Consider the following 21111-nt stretch of genomic DNA (forward strand, 5'->3'; position numbering starts at 1 on the left):
GGGATACCAAGTGGGAATTGTTCGTTTCGCTACCAAGGAGAACTAACTAGAAGTAGGTAGATAGATCTCGATAATTCAAACCTCTTCGGTCGTTATTTTTTTAGGCTACAGCCTACCCTGGATACTTCATACTGCATACAAACGAGATCAAACAACCTCGTTTTAAACAGACACTACACATTGACATTATTAACACGCGCAGCTGTTCGTGTGAGGTCTGCGTCGTCTGCTGCCTTCACGATTCAAGTCTAAACTATGTTCGAAAGGAGGTGAGGTAGACTTAGCTCAGACGCTGGTGGGAAGCGGAAAGTTGCCGTTCTATACATAGTGTTATTCCTTATTCTATGGCTAGGCCAGAAAGCATAGGTACAAAATCTCTTGCCGTTTAGGGTCAGCGCGACCAAGAACAGCGAAGAGACCGCTGACTAAAGTAGAAAGACTTACTCAGTGAAGAACAAAGTACTCTGTGGCGGGGAAGTGAGGCAAACACATCCGTTCTATTATTATACTTTATTCCATGGCTTAACCTAATAGACATCTTAGTTAAATAACCTAATAAAATCAAACCAAAAGCACGAATGCAAAGACCAAGCACCACGAATATATTATTACTGATTATTACTCATCGTAACTAGTATTTAATAGTAGAAATTAGAATATCAATCACAGTTTTATAATATTGGCAACATTACCGACAGTGAACTGTCACCATTCATTCACAAAATTCGTCATTCATTCATTTTTCATGAATTGCGGATAGCATGTAAATGAATGCGAGAAAATCACATTTCTTATGATTATTCTCTTATTTCAATTTATAACGTTTTAATTTTACGGTAACTGCAACGTATCACGATGGCTAGTAATGAGGAAATTACCGGTCCTATTTCCCCGGAGGATTTAGAGGCTGCGGAAAAACTGAAAAGTGAAGCGAATGAGCTCTTCAAAAGTGAGTTTAGCTTTCATATTTTTTCAGTAGTTACGAATATACCTAATGTATTCGTTATTGTGAAATACAATTTTAAATAGTCTGTAATATCGACCGTGACAAGAATAGAAAAAATGTTTGACATAACCTCAAAATTTCAGAGCAAAATTACAATGGTGCTATCGAGTTGTACACAAAGGCGATTGAGAAAAATCCGAAGAGCGCGGTGTACTTCGGGAATAGGAGCATATCGAATCTTCGACTGGAGAACTTCGGCTATGCCCTCACTGACGCCTCTAAGGCCATTGAGCTGGACAAGGCATACACAAAGGCCTATTACAGAAGAGCGGCCGCTCATATGTCTTTAGGAAAGTACAAACTAGCTCTTAAGGATTTTGAATATGTAAGTATTTTGACTATGATTTATTACTTTACAGTCTTCAGACAGTATTTAAAGATTGATTGTATCTAGCTACTATTTGATTTTCCTTTAAATATCTGATGTCATAAGGACAATTTCGGAATAAAAGTTCATATTGCATAAGCATTTACTTGTATAAAGCGTTAAAACCTATTCTTTGCTCTATATTTGATTAGCTACAGTCCACTCTGTACAGATGTGTTAACCAGTGGCATATTTTGAGTAAACATACCTAGTTCAACATAAAAATAAACTTAGAAATTACTTATCTATGGTATTTTCTTGAAAAAATACCTAAATATATGTAATATTTTTTATTTGATATTTTAATACCAATATCAAAAGTAAATTGTAAAACATAGTAACATTTACCAACATATTTTAACATAATATTAGGTATATCCGTTATGTTATAGACAATGTAATTACTTAAATTACTTAGTTAACATTATCTAGAATTATTCCTAAGATGATAATTATTTAGGTTGATTTGATCAAAGAGTGTTATGGGAGTTGTTAAAAAATAGCATGCATAGAAAAAAATATTCAAATGTCTTTATTGAAAGGAATCATTCAGTATTTTATAAATGTTTAGATCAAGGTAATAACATATAAAATGCTACTACTACTAATTCAAACATAAGTGATCATACATTGTTTGAGGTTTACATGGTTATTATAGTAATTAAAACACATAGTAGGTACCTACTTTACTCCAATTTCATCAGTCACTCGTGATCTTGGCACTTGCAACAGTGTTGAAGGGAATCTCTTATGCCCTGATTTAAATGCAGTAAGAACCCGGTATTATGTGTTTTAATTATAATTGTTCATGTTACAGGTAACCAAAGTTAGGCCAAATGATCAAGATGCGAAGATGAAGTATACTGAATGCAACAAGATTGTGAAAAAAATTGCATTTGAGAAAGCCATCTCAGTTGACAAGAAGGAAGTTAACATTGCCGACTCTATCAACCTGGATGCTATGAGTAAGTAACATTTATAAATCAAATCAAAAATCAAGACACTATATATCCATTTTCTACCACAAATTTTCTACTACTACTCCTTATAGATAGATAGATAGATAAAATTCTTTATTGAGCACAATGGACACAAAATACAGAGATAACGACAACATATACAGAAAAGCACAACAGGCGGCCACAGGGGTATTTATTTATTTATAGCCTTTTTTCAGATATAGAAGTTACATTTTAAAGTTTTTCCTTAATCTACGATCTACAGTAACAAATCTGCGTGCCTTCGGGCAAAGGCCTCCCCCATTTCTCTCCATTCTTTTTTGTTATCTACGAATCTGGTCCAGGCGATAGTGTTACTACTTACTACTACTACTCTACTCTATACTTGCTTAAAATGATAGAACGATAATAGGATTATGAAAGAAGTTTATAAAGCGCCGGTTGGTGCTAAGGCTGGCAGAAGAAGACCTAGAAGGAAGTAAATTGACCAAATTAGAGATGTCCTTAGAAAAGGTTCAGTACGATCTACTCTGAACCAGCGTGCGTGTATGAAACGATTGATGAATGTGGAGGAAGCAAGAGAAGTGTGTCAGGATCGAAGCAAATGGAATTCCATACTCCGGTGGGAAATAGGCGTAAGTTTATGTATGTATGTGTGCTGCTTACTTAGCAAGCAGTATGTGTATATGAATATACTATACACATCTGCCTACTCCTTTGTGGAATATAGGCGTGATGCGGTTATGTTGTGTTACTGTATTTGTATAGGCCATGTTGCCTGATTTAAATAAATTTGGATGTGGCAGAGGTGAAAAAAAATCAAAACTCTTATCAATGTACACTTGTAGGTGGCCTATTAAGTGTGAAGTTGGGATTTTTATTACTGATAGGCAAAAACTAATACAGAAAATGGAATACAGGCAACGGTAAACCCACAAAGGTTTGTCTCGGTTAGTGTTCACAGTACGTCAGAATGTTTACTTGTGTAAAAATAATTATACAATACAATTTACAAAAGAAAACATTTATAACCTTAATTATTCCGATATGTACTTACATCATATGTCCATATATGGAGAGTGCCTTATCCATGTGCTAATTTTCAACCCAATGTGTGAAAAGGTAAGAAAACCTGTAGGTATATGGGAATGTACTCTCATTCGTCATGGTTGCTTTCATTTGTTATCTTAAAGATAACAATTATTGTCAGGAATCAAACCTAATTGATTATTCAAAGCAGTATTAATCTAAACTACGTAGCGTAGAGGCTACAGATAACGTTGTTTTGTTATATAAAAAGATATAGTTCAAGCATGTGTTTCTGCCTTTGTGGCCTGTTCAGGCAAAGACATGTGCAAACGGACCAAGAATGTATGTATATTGTGTGGGTTGTTTGTGTAACCAACCACATCGGCCCTGGTGTTAGGGCTATTATTATGTTTTTTTTTGTCCTGCTTTTAATGTCCTACCTAACCAAACTGGGGATCACAAAGTGATTTTTGTGATATGTCCCCACCGGGATTCGAAACCGGGACCTCCGGATCGTGATCCCAACGCTCAACCACTGGACCATGGAGCTTAATATAGGTGTTTTGGCCACATGCTGTCACTAGTGTTCCAACTTATCTGAATTAAATTATGTCTTTATGTGCTAATAAGTAATAATATGTAAATAAATGACTAGATATCAATTTGATTACAATTTATATTGTCATTTATCAGCATTCAATGGATAGTTACGTCACATAAACAATCTTTATGTTGAATCCAGATTAGTTATAACCACAGACCGGGCACTCCATATAAAAATGACATTCTTGCTTTGCTGCCTTACCGCGAACGTGCAACCGAGACAGACAGCCTGCACACCGGCTTATTGCCGTAAGCTGTTGAAGAGTAATATGAAATGTTTAAAAATAATAAAGAGGGAGTCTGAAGTGGGGGGGAGGTAAAGCAATCTTGCTCCAAGCTCATCTCTGTTTTTTGTTGGGTCCAGTCAAAGATCCAAGATAAACTATAAAGTGCTAATCAGTCTAAAGTCAGTCTAATATGATAAAAAATAATCTCATTTTACGTTTCGACTTATTTTCGAATTTAATTTACGAATTAAGTAACAACGAGTACGACGTTTGACCGTACCAATACTACATCTGAAGCTGATCGTAACGTAAACAGTTGTGTGTTCGTAATAAGACATAATGATTTATTATTTGATTTTGTATTATTTGTAAATACTTAAATAATCCTACATCGACAGGTCTCCTGTCTCGGACAAACTGTTCTGGCTTCGGTTTGACACTTTTAATGTAGGATCAACTACCACCGATAACGACCTCCGTGGTCCAGTGGTTGAGCGTTGGGCTCACGATTCGGAGGTCCCGGGTTCGACTCCCGGTGGGGACATATCACAAAAAATACTTTGTGGTCCCTAGTTTGATTAGGAAATTACTGGCTGATCACCAGATTGTCCGAAAGTAAGATGATGTGCTTCGGAAGGCACGTTAAGCCGTTGGTCCCGGTTACTACTTACTGATGTAAGTAAGTAGTCGTTACATGAGTCATGTAAGGGGCCTTTGGCGGCTCAATAGTAACCCTGACACTAGGGTTGATGAGTACTCCACCTCACACGTGTGGATTGATAGAGGAATGTAGGATTATTTAAGTAATTATAAAATAAAAACTTTGGACGAAAATCGATATGGGTGCTTTCACAAAAATAGGGCAACTCTATTTCCGCAGCACATTTCACTTGAAATTATTAATAATTATTTACTACCAAAATTGTTAAATAACAGTTCACAATGTGTTTTATTTATCTCTCAAATTATGTTACAAGTGATATTATATTATATTTTAAAATCGGTTATATGGACCCCAAATGTCAGTCCCTAGGCATGTCCGACCTACGAAATTTTGTGCTTAGGTATCCATATTTAACAAGATTATTAAGTTTATACTTATTTTAATTATTACTTTTTAAAATGTATAAGTACTCGAAGCTAATTATGTCAATATTTTGTAATTTAAATAAACAAAAATTATTTTTCCTCAAATGAGTTTAGTGTCCTCAACTTTATTTGTCAGGCCCTAGCCACTTACGAATTTTAAAATTTCGCGACATAATTTTAATGAACGTTGAATAATACTAGTGAATTTTAAAGTATTACATGAAGTTATCCGCAGACAACACTCGCTTTGCGGTGGACATTTTTTAAATCAGTGCAAACCCGGCAGTTCGTGGCTCATCACGTGTTGGATCCAGTCACTTGGTCAGTCCCTAGGTAAGTAATTTTATTGTTAATTAATATGAAATTATTATAAATTAATCAATATTTACAAATAACATATCGGTTTCGTTCGGTAAATCATATTAGACTTCATAGTATTGTTTGCAACAGAATTTTATGTTTAATTTTAGTCCGAATCGTCAGTCCCTAGCCCATCAGGCCCTAGCTTTTGAAGGTGCTAGGGACTGATGCGAGTGGTTAGGGACTGACGTTTATTATTATAATAACAGTACTACAACGAAATATATTGTTTAATCCTTATATAATATTCACAATTATTGGTGAAATTTAATAAATTGTTGTTATCTATTTTATAGCAATATGCCGCCTTAAAAGAAACCAAAATTATCCAAAGAAATAGCCATTAAAAAAATCAGCTGCTGCAAAAGCTCGTTTAGAGAAAATTAAAAGTGATCCAGTTTTATTAGCACAGCACAAAGAGAAAGAAAGACTAAAGTATTTAAAAAAGAAGGAGAAGGGTCAACGAAAGTTTGTCCAGGATATGACCTCACGTGCACATAGGAAAATAAAAAAGAAGTGGAAGAAGTACTCATCTGATTATAGAAAGAACCTAAAACTTCAAAAAGTGATAATTTTGTTGTTGAAAATACCCCACCTTCATCTGACGATGAATTTATCAGAGAACCTGTAGCTCCAGAACTGCTGATCTACAATGAAAATGTAAATGACGACCTTAGACAAGTTGAAGCTAAAAGAAGAAGCCTAATTCAACAGAAGAAAAGAAATAAACTTTTGCAGAAAAAATGACAAATAATTGCTAATTTAAAAGAGAAGCTTAACACTCAACTGAAGAAATATAGTAGACTGAAGAAAAAAAATAAGAAATCGAAGAATATGCTCACACCTAAAAGTAAAATTGAATAACTAGCAGAAGATCCTAATCAAAGAAGAGAAATTGTGAAAAAGGCGTTGTTTCGCGAAGTGTTGGAAGCACAAATTACGGAAAATATTTCAAAAGCTAAAACTCATCAAGAGAAGTCAAATTTCAAACAGCTTTTGTCGGGCCCAAATGTTGAAAAATATAAACTTTGGCGATACAGTTCCAGCTCTTTAACACATAAAAAGTTTCGACCCCGTATTCCTAAAAAAGAACTTGAAAGATAAGAGAAACAGAGTTGTCCAGATGGTTCAGAGATTTTATGAAGACGATAGTATTTGTTTCTTTACTTTTAAAATGTTATTTTCTACATCAATAACTACTTAACAAGGGATTATGATAAGTGAGTAGCATTCAGTCAAAGGCTGCATAAGAATTTGTTTTAAAGAATCTTCCCTTACCTAATATGGCAAATTACTATAGGAAAGAAGTATTAAATATTCATTATTTTTGTTACTTATAATTATGGACACATGGTCTGAAATAAAATTATTGTATTGTATTGTATTTATTTGAGTATTTTTCTAATTTGATTTAGTTTTAACTTAATTTAATTTTACCATTGTATTTTGTTGATTTTGGAATTTTAATTTTTGAATTGTAATTTTAATTTAATTTCTAATGTAAATATGGGTTACATGCCTGAAATAAAATGATTTTATTTATTTATTTATTATTTATTATAAGTTATAAGATTGTCTTAATACTCATAGAACTAAAATAATTAAGTGATTAACGTATAAGCCTAACGTGTTGAGTGTATGAATTTGATTTGAAGAAATTCATAATTAAATGACTGATAATTATAAAAAACAAGCAAAGCAATATTGTGATTTTACAAATATTCGTAAGAAATAAATATAATACTACATACACAACTTAATTAATTACAATATCACTATTGTTCATCAGTCCCTAACTATACCTATCAGTCCCTAGATGCCTAAATTTGCAAAACTCTAAAAATCTCCTAAAATAAGACATAAAGTGGCTGGCCCTTTTAGATTAGACACAATGAATTGATCGCCTATCATGTACACTAACAGGGAATCCAATAACAAATAAAATATAATTAAGACAAATTACATCCAAAAATGGCCCGTTTTTTGTGAAAGCACCCATATAACATAATTGACAGAAGAAAAATTACTTATTGCGCCTTTGTAGTGTGGTTGCAATAGTTCTTAATCATTTGTGTGGGTGTATAATGATTCCATGTCATTGTTATAGCCATTGAAGATGAGTATGAGGGTCCAGCGCTTGAAGACGGGAAGGTGACCATCAAATTTGTGACTGAACTTATGGAATATTACAAGCAACAGAAGAAGCTTCATAAGAAATATGCTTACAAGGTACATAACTTGACATAAACAGCCTATATACGTCCCACTGCTGGGCACAGGCCTCCTTTCAATCAACCTCCAGTTCTTGAGCCCAATGCTCTAACTATTAGACAATGTAGGCTGCTTGCGAGGTACAAATTCAAATTCAAAAATATCTGTATTCAGTAGGTAACATAGTTACACTTTGAACCGTCAATTTTTACATAACGAACGTCTCATCCGCCTAAACTACTGCAGCTTCTCACAACCTGTATAGCCGGGGAAAAGAATTTACATTTTCTCTCTCTCTCTTTATTTAAGAGCTGCGCTCTTGTCGGTGGAGTAATCGCCTTCAATACTCCATAGATAGGGCGTGTAGAACGGTGGTTGCTCCAATCGCCTTCCGTTCCGCAGTACCAATTTCTCAATCGGTGATGTTCTAGCTAGAGCCCTACCCGAATCCATTTCCTCGGCCTCAAACCAGTACTGATACCGCTGCTGCCCGGCATCACGGGTAACATCTAAATACATACTCTGGTGCTAATTACTGTATTGTCAATCATGCGTCCCTTTCCTTTTTGATGGATAAGAAAATGACAGCACTATTATACTGGAATCAGCACCATTATGTATATATATATACAAAAAGAAAAGTATATATATACAACTAGCGACCCGCCCCGGCTTCGCTCGGGTGCAATTCTCAGGAAAAAAATTAAATTATTTACGACATCACATTAAAAACCTCAAAAATAACAGTATTTCACTATTCAGTATTCAGTTCAGTTATAGTTTTCAGTATTTCTCCACAATTTAATGGATGTTATTATACATATAAACCTTCCTCTTGAATCACTCTATCTATTAAAAAAAACCGCATCGAAATCCGTTGCGTAGTTTTAAAGATTTAAGCGTACATAGGGATATAGGGACAGAAAAAAGTGACTATCTAGTGATAAATAATGAAGAAATGACTGATATAATATCGGCTTACACTGCAAATGACTGGAATGAAAGTATTCACATTTCATTTTGCAATAAGCTTCTTTTTATAAAATGAGGATGGTTTTGATTAGAAAATTGAACTCTTTAAGTTCATATACTTACAGGTTGAATTTCATCCACATGAAATCTATTTAAGGGATTAGAATATTAGGTTGTAAGTGTTTGCTGAGAAGTTTTCGCTTCACAACGTGTATTATACATAATTCTATCTCAATTGCAGATCCTAATTGACGTGAAAGCCTACCTGCAGAAGCAGCCGTCTCTGGTAGACATCAAAGTAGGAGATGAAAATAAATTCACAGTCTGTGGAGATATCCATGGCCAATTTTATGACCTGATGAACATATTCCAACTAAACGGACTGCCTTCGGAGGAAAACCCGTACCTCTTCAATGGAGACTTCGTTGACCGAGGGTCTTTTAGTGTGGAATGTATTTTCACATTATTTAGTTTCAAATTGTTGTATCCCAACCACTTCTTCATGTCCAGAGGTTAGTACATTATAGAATCATATCATCATCCCCCTAGTATTAAGTATTATCCCATTTTTCACAGGGTCCGCTTACCTAACCTGAAGTTTCGACAGGTCCGGATTTTTACAGAAGCCACTGCCTGTCTGACCTTCCAACCTGCAAAGGGGAAAACTTGTCCAATACAGGCTAGGTTAGGTTACATACCTCCGAAAATACATTTCTCGGGAATGTGGGTTTCCTCACGATCTTTTTCTTCACCGCTGAGCACGTGATAATCATTTATGATCCAAATATGAATTCGAAAATAAATTCGACAATAATTGGTTTAAGCCTGTGGTGGATTCGAACCTGTGATCTCAAAGTGAGAGGCAAGCGTTCTACCAACTGGGCTACCACGACTCAAGTTTACGCAAATATCCCACAAAATTTCCAAATTCATGTGTGGATTATAGATATTTTTTTTTGTTTTGGTTTTCCCCGAAGGGTAAGGCAAAGGGAACTATGCCCATACAGCCATGTCTTACGTATTTTTTTTTCTTGATGATTAATCAAATGATGAAAGGTGATGATGATGAAACCTAAGCCCCCACCCTCGGAGTAGACTCGTACTTCGAACCCCAAACGAATTAACTCAAAAGTCCGCATAAACTTTCGAGTTATGAAGCGGCTTCCTGCCACGAAGCGAAAATAGGCAGATACACTTTGTTTATTGAATACTCCGATATAATAACACTCGCGAATGTCGTCCGACTCATTTAATGAGATCATTAACCACAAAACACCACTTCGTATTAATTATTTAGATTATTCAATGAAGAAAGCAACTGTCCCGTTCCCGTTTAGATAATTGGTATTTTGCTGGATCACAGACAAAGCTTCTATGATGTTCTGGTAGCGAAAAAAAACATTGAACACATTCAGCTGCTTGTCTTCCCGAGCTTGTCGTAGAATCCGACAAAGGGATTATGTCCTCTTTAACATGATGGACAATTGTTATGAGCGATAGGCTGATCCCTAATCACCATAACTTTATGGTGTTCATCAGACTTTGCTGCAGGTTGTCTTTGATTCAAATCCAAAAATATCTTTATTCAGTAGGTAACATAATAAGTACACTTTGAATCGTCAATTTTTACATAACGAACGTCTCATCCGCCTAAAACTACTGCAGCTTCTCACAACCTGTATAGCCGGGGAAAAGAAGCTGCAAGAAAAGCCTCGGCACAGGGCCCTACACGTTCTTTAAAATTATTTGTGCCTCTGCCTACCCGATTAGGGATTACGGGCGTTATTTTATGTATTAACAATCTCTCTTAACTTGTCAACAGGAAACCACGAGACTCTGGACATGAACCGTATGTATGGGTTCCGAGGGGAGGTCACATCCAAGTACAACAACCAAATGGCCGATCTCTTCACTGAGGTATGCACATATGCATAAATCACACTTACGCAACATAAAGATTTGAGTCTTTCATCATACTACTTTATATTTTACTTTTTAATCATGTTTGGATCTCTCTCTCTCTCTCTCTCTTTATTTAAGAGCTGCGCTCTTGTTGGTGGTTGCCCCAATCGCCTTCCGTCCCGCAGTACACCGACCAATTTCTCGATCGGTGATGTTCTAGCTAGAGCCCTACCAGAATCCATTTCCTCGGCCTCCAACCAGTACTGATACCGCTGCTGCCCGGCATCAGGGGTGCGCTTTTGAAGTAACGGCGCCTACACGCTACGTCACAAGATCGTCATAGAACCTAAGTAGCATTTTATAGGTTAGCCCGTCCCAGTGAGAGCTACCCACTACGTATATTTGGATCATAAATGATTATCTCGTGCACAGCGGCGAAGGGTAATGACATACCCGAGAAATGCGTTTCGGAGGTATGTGACGTAACCAGTATTGCGCTGGTTTTCCCTTCGCGTGTTGGAAGGTCAGACAGACAGTCGCTTCTGTAAAAAACCGGACCTGTCAAATCTTCAGGTTAAGTAATCGGACCCTGTGAGAAACGGGATAATGGTAAGGAGATGATAGTTATTAGGCGATCGCCGTCATGGTTGGTGGTGAAGCGGACGGCATTTTTTTCTCGTGACTTATATATACAGGGTGTTAGTGACATCGTAACGAAAACTTTGATGGATGATTCAGGCCATGATTCTGAGTTGATATCAAGTGGAATTTTCCGTCGCAAAAGTATGGAACGGAAAATAATTTAAATAAGCTCTAAAATTTTCATGACTTCTCCGACAGGAAATTCCACTTGATTTCGACTCAGAATCATGGTCTGAATCATCCCCTTCAGTATTTGTTACAGTGTCACTAACACCCATACCTACTTGTATGGCTACTGTATGTACTTGTATGGGACAGAAAATTCCACTTGATATTAACTCAGAATCATGGTCTGAATCATCCCTCTGAGTATTCGTTACGATGTCACTAACACCCTGTAGATTAGCTGCAAATAGCATTAACTATTTGGCCGGTCAAATGGGGAGCGAACTATTTATCTAAGTACGTTATAAAAGGAAGTTTTATGCATTATTTTCACTATCTATTCTTACCCTAGGTGTACAATTGGCTGCCGCTAGCTCACTGCATCAACAATAGGGTGCTGGTGATGCACGGTGGATTGTTCTCGAAGGATGACGTCACTCTCGACGATATCCGGAAGGTGGATAGGAATAAACAGCCACCTGAAGATGGTAAGTCATCTCGGAGTTAGCTGGTAGTCATAGAGTCAGTGCACACATCAGACAATTCATACAAAACACCTCGTTTTACACAGACACTACACATTGATGTTATTGTAAACGCACATCTGTGTGTGTGATGTCTGAGGCCCATACGATTGAAGACTAAAGTAAGACCGACGGGAGTGAGGTAAACCTATCTCTGCCGCTGGTTGGGAGCGGAGAGTTCATGATTATTTTCATTTCGTTCGAATTATCTCTCAAAGTTTTCGTTACGGTAAAACCCTGTATAGTTCGCGCTACGAAAGTTCATATTACGATATATTTGACATTTAGTGAGACTTACAGTGCAATTTGTCAAAAAACATCATGTGCCATGGTACCAAAATGTATGCATATTGATGCTCGTGACCATACACAAAAAAGGCAAAAAAAAGGAACGGGTAATCGACAGGCATGAAATTTATGGAACACATCAATTTTAGACAGAAATTTAAAACACCCTCCTACAATTTTATATTGACCGTTAATCCGACAGAATTAAATTGACAGCTCACGTCAAACAGGTTGCATATCAGCGAGATGCCTATTGTATTCGCCCGGGTTATTCATTCGTTTTAAAATTATCAGTTGTCAATCATCCGTCCTTTTTTTCGGCGGATAAGAAAATGGCGGGTATAACTTAGGAAGTGTCTGCAGGAATCGGGGTCATAATTACTTTATCTTATAATTTCAGGTATAATGTGTGAGCTGCTATGGTCGGACCCTCAGCCTATGCTGGGTCGCGCCCCCTCCAAGCGTGGAGTGGGTTGTCAATTCGGCCCCGACGTGACCAACACGTTCCTACAACGCAACGGGCTGGACTACGTCATCCGCAGCCACGAGGTCAAGAATCAGGGGTACGAAATCGCCCATGATGGGAAGTGTATCACCGTCTTCTCTGCGCCTAACTACTGGTAAGTAGAATTTGGTCACTTTTCAAAAAGAATACTGCTCAACTTCGGTCCAAATGCTGCCCAAGAATTGAAGTAGCTGCCATGTCATCATACCAAATATTATTTCAAGTAGAGTTTGGTCACTTTTAAAAAATAAAAGAATGATACTGCCCAACTTCGGTCCAAATGGTGCCCAAGCATGGGAGTAGCTGCCATGTCACCATATTAAATATTATTTTAAGTAGAGTTTGGTCACTTAAATTATTTAGAAGATATGAATGCATGGGATTAACTGTCTGAGAACTGATATTAGGCAGCTAAATTACTCAATTGTATATCAATATTTTATGTTTATTTCTATTTTTTTAAAGAACGTCTAGGGCCCTGTGCCGAGGTTTTTCTTGCAGCTTCTTTTCCCCGGCTATACAGGTTGTGAGAAGCTGCAGTAGTTTTAGGCGGATGAGACGTTCGTTATGTAAAAATTGACGATTCAAAGTGTAACTATTATACCTACTGAATAAAGATATTTTTGAATTTGAATTAAAAAATAGTAAATAAGTAATCCGTACGCCTCTATCTCATGGACTATTTTCTCGGGAACGCGTGGAGGTATCGAAATTACATCTAATACTTATGTTTGCCTTAGCCGTGGTAGCCCAGTTGGTAGAACGCTTGCCTATCACTTTAAGGTCGCAGGTTCCGAATCCCAGCACAGGCCTAAACCAATGATTGTCGAATTTGTTTTCGAATTCATTTTTGGATCATAAATTATTACCACGTGCTCAACGGTGAAGGAAAACATCGTGAGGAAACCCACATTCCCGAGAAATGCATTTTCGGAGGTAAGACCTAACCTGTATTGGGTTGGTTTTCCCTTCGCGGGTTGGAAGGTCAGACAGGCAGTCGCTTCTGTAAAGAATCGGTCCTGTCAAATCTTTAGGTTAGGTAAAAAACGGGACAATGCTAGGGAGATGATGACTTATGTCTGTCGTCTTTTGAAGCTGTATAAAAATCAAGCTTCTAAATCAATCCAATCCAAGGATATTATAAACATTTTTAGCCTCTTGTCGGGGAACAAAAGCCTATGAGGTACTTCCCGTAAACATATCATGAAATTTGGCAAGAATGAAGGTCTTGCATCACAAAAAATATAATTTATATGTTTTGCGATTTCAAACTCCTTGGTGTTGGTAAACTAATTGCGACCTATTTCAATATACGGCCACTAGAAAAAAACGTAATTATAATACTCACTTTTTATGTAGATTCATGACTATGCGACACTGTTATAACACGCGCGTTTAAAGAATTGATTTGAAAATGGCGTCTGGTCGCATGCTTTCTCACTCACACTCTATCGCTGTCTATACTCACACAGTGAAGTACGCGCGGCAAAAAAAAAGAAACGAAATATTGTATTCTGTTTGAAAACAACTGTCAGGGTTCGCATTCCACGATCGATTTCCACGTTTCCTAGACGCGCTTCTAAGTTTCTCTGTCTTTCGTTGCCACTAGGTTTTCGTTGATTTTTCTTGTTGAGTTTTTCTGTTATTTGTTTTGTTTTTGTTGAGTGTATTGGTCATAAAAAAAAAACAATGAAAAGTAATATAAAAAATAATAAATTGATTTTTAACAAGTTGTTTTGCAAACTATACCATAAGTACCCGCCGCCATTTTCATATCAATTCTCTAAGCGCACGGGTTATGCCAAGTGAAGTACCATGATAGTGATGAGACGGTATTGTTACAGTGATACGATGGGCAACCTCGGTGCTTTCATCACCATGAACGGCAAGGACCTTAAACCCAATTTTACTACCTACGAGGCTGTGGTAAGTTTGTTAATACAATTATCTGATATTTTTTCTATTTAATTATTTATTTTTATTTGAAAGTAAGTCGTCTGCTACTGTTAAAAACTTTAACGAGACCTTCAGGAGTGACAAGCGCAACGTGATAAAATTATCGATAAATTCAATTTTTTTTTAAATCGAGATGTTTTTTTTCTCTAATATGCGTGCCACGTGATTTTGTTCGTATTTTGACAGAACGACATGACTTATTTGGGTTCACATATTAACACCGCAATCGACAAAATGACAGTTAAAATGTGAAAAATGACAGTGACAATGAAAATTTTATCACGTCGCGCACTTTAGCCCTGCTTGTCACCATAAAGTTCATCATATCCATCTTAGGACCTCATTTCAACAGTGTCTTTGATTATTTGTAGCTCTGCCCACCGCATTAGGGATTACGGGCGTGATTTTTATATAATGTATGTTTGCAACATTTCTTTGTAAAAGCAATTCTATTCTAATTAGTTCTTTCTTTGTATATCCTTATTCTTTTTTTGAAATGTTAAAAAAAAATCTTGTTTTTTTTTTTGAAAATAATCTTTTTTTTTCCAGCCTCATCCGGACGTGAAGCCAATGGCGTACGCAAATTCATTCCTGAGCATGCTCTGCCAATGATGTAACACTCCAGTTTCCCTTACTCTCTCGTGGTGGAACTCTGCATGTTTCACAATAACACATAAACAACTGTTAAAACTAAAGAGACGGTCCAGGCGCGTCGCTTCGTCAAAATTCGCTCCTCGGCGATGAACGGAAGTAAACAAAAGCATTATTGTGGCTCAAAAATGACTCTACGAAAACCGTACCGCGGGTGGCGGGACCTCAAAACCATACCCAGTGGGGGCAGTCATACCCAGTGGGGGCAGTCATGCCCAGTGGGGGCAGTCATACCCAGTGGGGGCAGTCATACCCAGTGGGGGCAGTCATACCCAGTGGGGGCAGTCATACCCAGTGGGGGCAGTCATACCCAGTGGGGGCAGTCATACCCAGTGGGGGCCCTAGGGTGGTGCGAAGTGTGCCACACTGGGCGCTGAAATGGGGGGGGGGGGGTTAATCTGGCAAAATCAATTGGGTCACCCTACTTCCTCGGGTCAGATTGCTGCCACATAAAACTCATACCGGCTTGTGATAAACAACATTTTTAAAAGATTTAAATAGGTAAATTTCGGTGGCCGTAAACGTATCGAAAGTGCATTTCTTCGAGGCAATGACGTCATAAATCGTTTCAAACAGACGTATAAGGCCAAGGATGATATGAAACTAATCGAAAAATTTTGTATTTTATGGGGCTGAGGGGTGCCACTATGAAGGGTCGCACCACCTAAATATTTTGCTAGGGCCGTCACTGTTCATACTCGGGATTTATTGCTGTCATCATCATCATCAGCCCATTAATGTCCCCACTGAAGGGGCACGGGCCTTCCCTATGGATGGATAGGGAGATCGGGCGTTAAACCACCACGCGGGCCCAGTGCGGATTGGTGGTTATTAGCTAATGCAGCATTTATTGCTGTGCTCATCACTAATTAATTAACTACTTAAGAGCCATACTCTTGTCGGTCTCAATACTACTTTTTAGGGAAAAATAGGGCAGTGGTTTCTCCCTCCTGCCTTCCGCAGTACTCTGTCCGACGCGAGTGGGATGGCGCCCAGACTAGTCTATTTCAAAGGACTCCTGTCCTCCGCCTCTGAATACAGACAGTTACTGCTCTCTGTCAGGTTGTATGTTACAGTCCCAGTGACTTGCCCCTTCCTTATTGCTGTGGTATAAAGGTATAAATCGGCGCGTTTTTTGTCACTTAGCGGTATGTCAACTTAATTACGAAACGGCGTAAGTGGCTAAGCACAGAGAAATAGCGACTTAAAATGAATAACATTTGCGTGTTTTTTTCATATTATTTTGCTACTGTGATTGTGTTTTGTTTCGAGTGTTTTAGCGTCAATAATAAACTGTAGCGAGTATGAAGAGACTGCTTCCATGTTTATTTCCGTTCATCGCTCTTCGGTCATTAAAGTGAAGGATCATTTTATCACGCATACACAAAAAAGTGAATATATATACTTCTCGTCAAAAATATCGAATCAGTTTCGATTTTTCCTCCAGCAAAAAACGAGTTTAATTACATTTTAAAATTGAATTTGGAACATTAGAATTAAATAACTGAGGGTCTAAAAAGGCCACATCTAAGCAATTCATCTATAAAAGCAATATTGCAATTTGACATTTGCGCATATAAAATTAAGTGCGCAATGCAAACAAATGTCAAATAGCAATATTGCTTTCTTAGATGAATTGTTTCGATGTGGCCATTTTGCCCCTCAGTACTTACAAAAGCGATTGTATTCCATCGAAGTGTCAAGTTGACTCGCGTGAGTAGAATAGGTGAATGTGCTAATGATTTGAGTCATTCTCTTCTTTTGTCATGTGCGTTGTGAGGTGGATTACCAACCTCATCAACCGTGGTGTCAGGGTTATTGAGCCGCCAAAGGCCCCCATTCGAGTCATTTTTTATCCACAAGAGTCGTGTAAAAAATATAAATTGGGCATTATTAGACTATGAATGTGTGACGCGTGATTTTAACTGGAATATTTCGTAAATAGATCGCAATTTCGAAGAGGATGTTGACGTGAAACAAGTAAGTATCTTGTGATACATAAGTACATACATAATGGACATGTCTTATGACAATATTATAGAAATGCAAAACTGTATCTTTGAGGAAACGAGTCCTTTCATGCGGAACCCTCACCGATCTGTGGCCTTCTTTCCTCGAATGTACCTACGTGTAGGCTAAAGCAATGAATGTGCGACTGCATAGATTCATGTAAATTATACATATTTTAAGCTATAGTAATATTGCCACTAGTGCTCATGTCAATATTACATCTCCAAGGGCCTTCAACGCTATACTACGGATAATTTTAGGTTACTTTATGATTATATTTCGCGCCAAACAAACTGGGATTTTAACATGTATAATATTAAAAAGGGTATTTTTATTACTTACATACTTATAGCCTTAGATAATTAGTCAATTTTACTTAAGTATATATTATAATAGTAATATGTAAGCTTCCATTTTACTCGGAAATCAACTCGTAATAATCTAAAGTAACTTCTTAATGTTACACTATTGTATGTGCAGTTTTTTTGGCGCAGAATACAAATCCATACCAACATTGTGTCAAGCCAAAATATATTCGATTATGTTGCCATTGCGCCTATGAATTATATTTTTGTTTTATTTTTTTGTTCTAGAACAAATTTATATTTTTCCCACTGTCACATCACCGTATGATGTCGTAGTTATTTTATTAATAATAAATTAAATTAAAAAAAATACTGTATATATTTGATACATTTAACCGAACAATTCTTATGAAAAGACGTAGGATATTGCATTTATGAACGCCTTTTTATTTTAGTTACCACTTGTGGCGACCATGCATTTTATGATAGCTGAGAAATAGCATAATTTAACTAATGCAATAATTATAACGAATTATAACGACCAAGTTTTGTGGGATTTAGCTTTATGGTTATTTAAGATTCACTATAGTCAGTGATACGCAAGCCGTGGTACTTGTAACGCCTGTACCATGGTACTGCTAACGCGTGTACCTTGGTACTGGTAACGTTTTTACCACGACAGAGTAATACTCCTGCACGTACGTCGTTTGTTTTGATGCTCGCTAAGAAAACGTGATTTCATACGACATTACGTGATAGAAAACATGCCTCATATTGCCAAATTAATTTATGTCGCAATATTTGCCTTTAGTCTATTTTATTCAAATTCACGATTACATAACTTAGTAAGTAACGGTCAGCGCAGACCCAAGAGCAACGAAATCGAGCACTTTCTGAAAACATTGAATATTTATTATTCAATGAAGGAAAATCACTCACAGATCACTCACTCACAAACTCAGACTCACTTTATTATTACTCACTCACTTCACTCACTCTTTCACTTTATTATTCTTGATTAATATTATCATAAAGCGCTTTTCTCCTTACCAAATATCACCTTAAGGCGCTTCGACGTCGACTCGACTTCGAGCCGGTGACGCGAGCAATTTTTCGTTGTCGTACAATATTACATTTTATCTGAGAAAGTTATCCATGCACTTGTCTGCGCTTACCCTTTTGATTTTTTTATTGGTGATAGGCTGATAGCTATATAGTAGATAGATAGTAAATGAAAATAACACTGCCTTACTTAATACATGTTTAGTTATAACTTATACTTCGGTTAAGTAACATTAACTGTAAAAGATAGGTATGCTATTCGATATTTTGTCATGGAATAAGGAATAATACTATGTACCAGCGGCTGAGCTAGGTTTACCTCACCCCCCGTCAAACATAGTTTAGACTTGAATCGTATGGCGTCAGACGTCACACACACAGATGCGCGTGTACGATAACGTCAATGTGTGGTGTATGTGTAAAACGAGGTTGTTTATATGAAGTGTCCGGGGTGTGATTTTGTTATACAATTTTAACAAGTATTACATACCATGGTATCACGCCTGTATCTCCAACAGTGTAGGGGCATAGTACAGTCATGAGCAATATAATGTACCCACTTTAGGACTCTGTCGCACTAACATATTTGACATTTAGTGAGACTTACAGTTTAATTTGTCAAAAAAGTTAATGTGACATGGTACCAAAGTGTATGCATATTAATGCTCGTGACCGTACATGCACCTATTCCTCGCCAGCTATGTTAAAGTCCCATGTAATAGGGAGCGAGCCTATTGCCATTAAATGAGCACGAATCCTAGTAGCCACGTGATGTAAATTATGTATGATCTAAACATGAATTCAAACTCATAAAGTCGAATTCAGTTATTAAAGCACATAATAACGGGTTCTTACCGCGTTTAAATGGGGATATGAGACTCCCGATATTTCGACACTGTTGTAAGTGCCATGATCACGGGATGACCCGCTACTCATATCCCCATTTAAACGCGGTAAGAACCCGTTATAATGTGCTTTAATTATGATAATAACCGCGTAAACTTAAAACAATCGAATTCAGTGGTTTCGAGCTCGAGCCAAAGTTCGAGACTTTGATATTACGAGATGTAAGTGACATTTCTCTAAACAGGGCTGTCACGGATTTTAAGTAAGTATTCACATTTGAAACAACACGCCAAAGCTTCTTTGCGTGTCCCAAAAGCTGCCTTTTGGCTAACGTCAATCATTCCTTAAATAATTAATATTATATGAATTTGTGTCGCTATAAGATATGTAACGTTTACTTCTTCGATTCCCCTAAGGATATATTAGGTAATTATTGCTGGCAATTATGACATTTTTTAATGTCTACCCATACAGGGTGTTAGTGACACCGTAACGAAAACTTTGGGGTGGTTAAGAATATGGTTGTGAGTTGATATCAAGTGGGATTACCTGTCGGAAAATTCATGTCAATTTTAGTGTTTCATATTAAGCTGCATGGAATCCAAATTGAATATAAAAAAAGGAAAAATGACAAACTCTTTAATAATCATGAATGTATGTACGTAGTCTAGCGACAGGTCGCGTAGTTCGATTTTCAAATTTTTAAAATTAAACATTTTCGACAAATAAAACTACCATCATTTTTAGTGCAATCAAGTAGCCATTCCAATTTTTTTTTCTTAGGGTGTCACTAACGCCCTGTCTGTACGTTCTTTTCTTTTCTTCGCTTCTCCCTAAGAATTACAGGTTTATTACTGGCAATTACGATATTTTTTTTAATATCTACCTATGTAAATCGTCTAGCGAGCATCAAAGCGAATTAACCAATGCTCAAAAAGCATAAGTTTTGTATTTAAAACTAGGTAATAAATGAATTATGTTAAAAGTACTTTTATGTCCCGCAATTCACATACTTTGTCGGTATATTTATTATGAAAAGGATCGCAAAAGATTTGACACGAATTCTGTGGATTGCGTTGCCGATCATATCAGATGTAGATAGGTTTGGTGTTGATTTTAATTAATAAAATTGTTAAATTTGTACTTGTTTGGTTTTATTGTGCTGTAACCACATGTGGTTAATTCTAAGAAATAATATAATCAAAATGGGTATTTCACTGGATCTAAGAGAACTATAAAATGCTAATCTCGAAATAGAAGCCAGTCAATGATCAAAAAAAAAAATCATATAGGTACACGACCCAATTTGCTAAAGGTACGCAAGGAGTTTAGGAGTTAGGTGACCAGAAAAAGCCACATCGATGCAATTCATCTAAAAAAAGCAATATTGCAATTTGACATTTGCGCATATAAAAGTAAGTGCGCGATGCAA

At 36.9% G+C, this 21111-nt stretch overlaps 1 protein-coding gene and 1 long non-coding RNA gene across 2 annotated transcripts; both read left to right on the forward strand.

Annotated features, from left to right (window-relative positions):
* The first annotated feature begins 717 nt into the window (after nucleotides 1–717).
* On the forward strand, nucleotides 718–20822 carry LOC126375276 (serine/threonine-protein phosphatase 5). Its single transcript, XM_050022208.1, has 10 exons — nucleotides 718–949; nucleotides 1090–1331; nucleotides 2191–2338; nucleotides 7748–7869; nucleotides 9065–9335; nucleotides 10646–10740; nucleotides 11885–12020; nucleotides 12745–12964; nucleotides 14694–14775; nucleotides 15355–20822. The coding sequence occupies exons 1-10, from the start codon at nucleotides 856–858 to the stop codon at nucleotides 15415–15417; spliced, it is 1473 nt and encodes a 490-aa protein (XP_049878165.1). The 5' UTR covers nucleotides 718–855; the 3' UTR covers nucleotides 15418–20822.
* LOC126375355 (uncharacterized) lies at nucleotides 5084–6589 on the forward strand. The gene is made up of 2 exons (XR_007567560.1): nucleotides 5084–5613; nucleotides 5937–6589. It is a non-coding gene; the product is annotated as an uncharacterized LOC126375355 (long non-coding RNA).
* Nucleotides 20823–21111: the final 289 nt, after the last annotated feature.

This window comes from Pectinophora gossypiella, chromosome 18 (assembly GCF_024362695.1).
Source record: "Pectinophora gossypiella chromosome 18, ilPecGoss1.1, whole genome shotgun sequence".
Classification (NCBI taxonomy): Eukaryota; Metazoa; Arthropoda; class Insecta; order Lepidoptera; family Gelechiidae; genus Pectinophora; species Pectinophora gossypiella.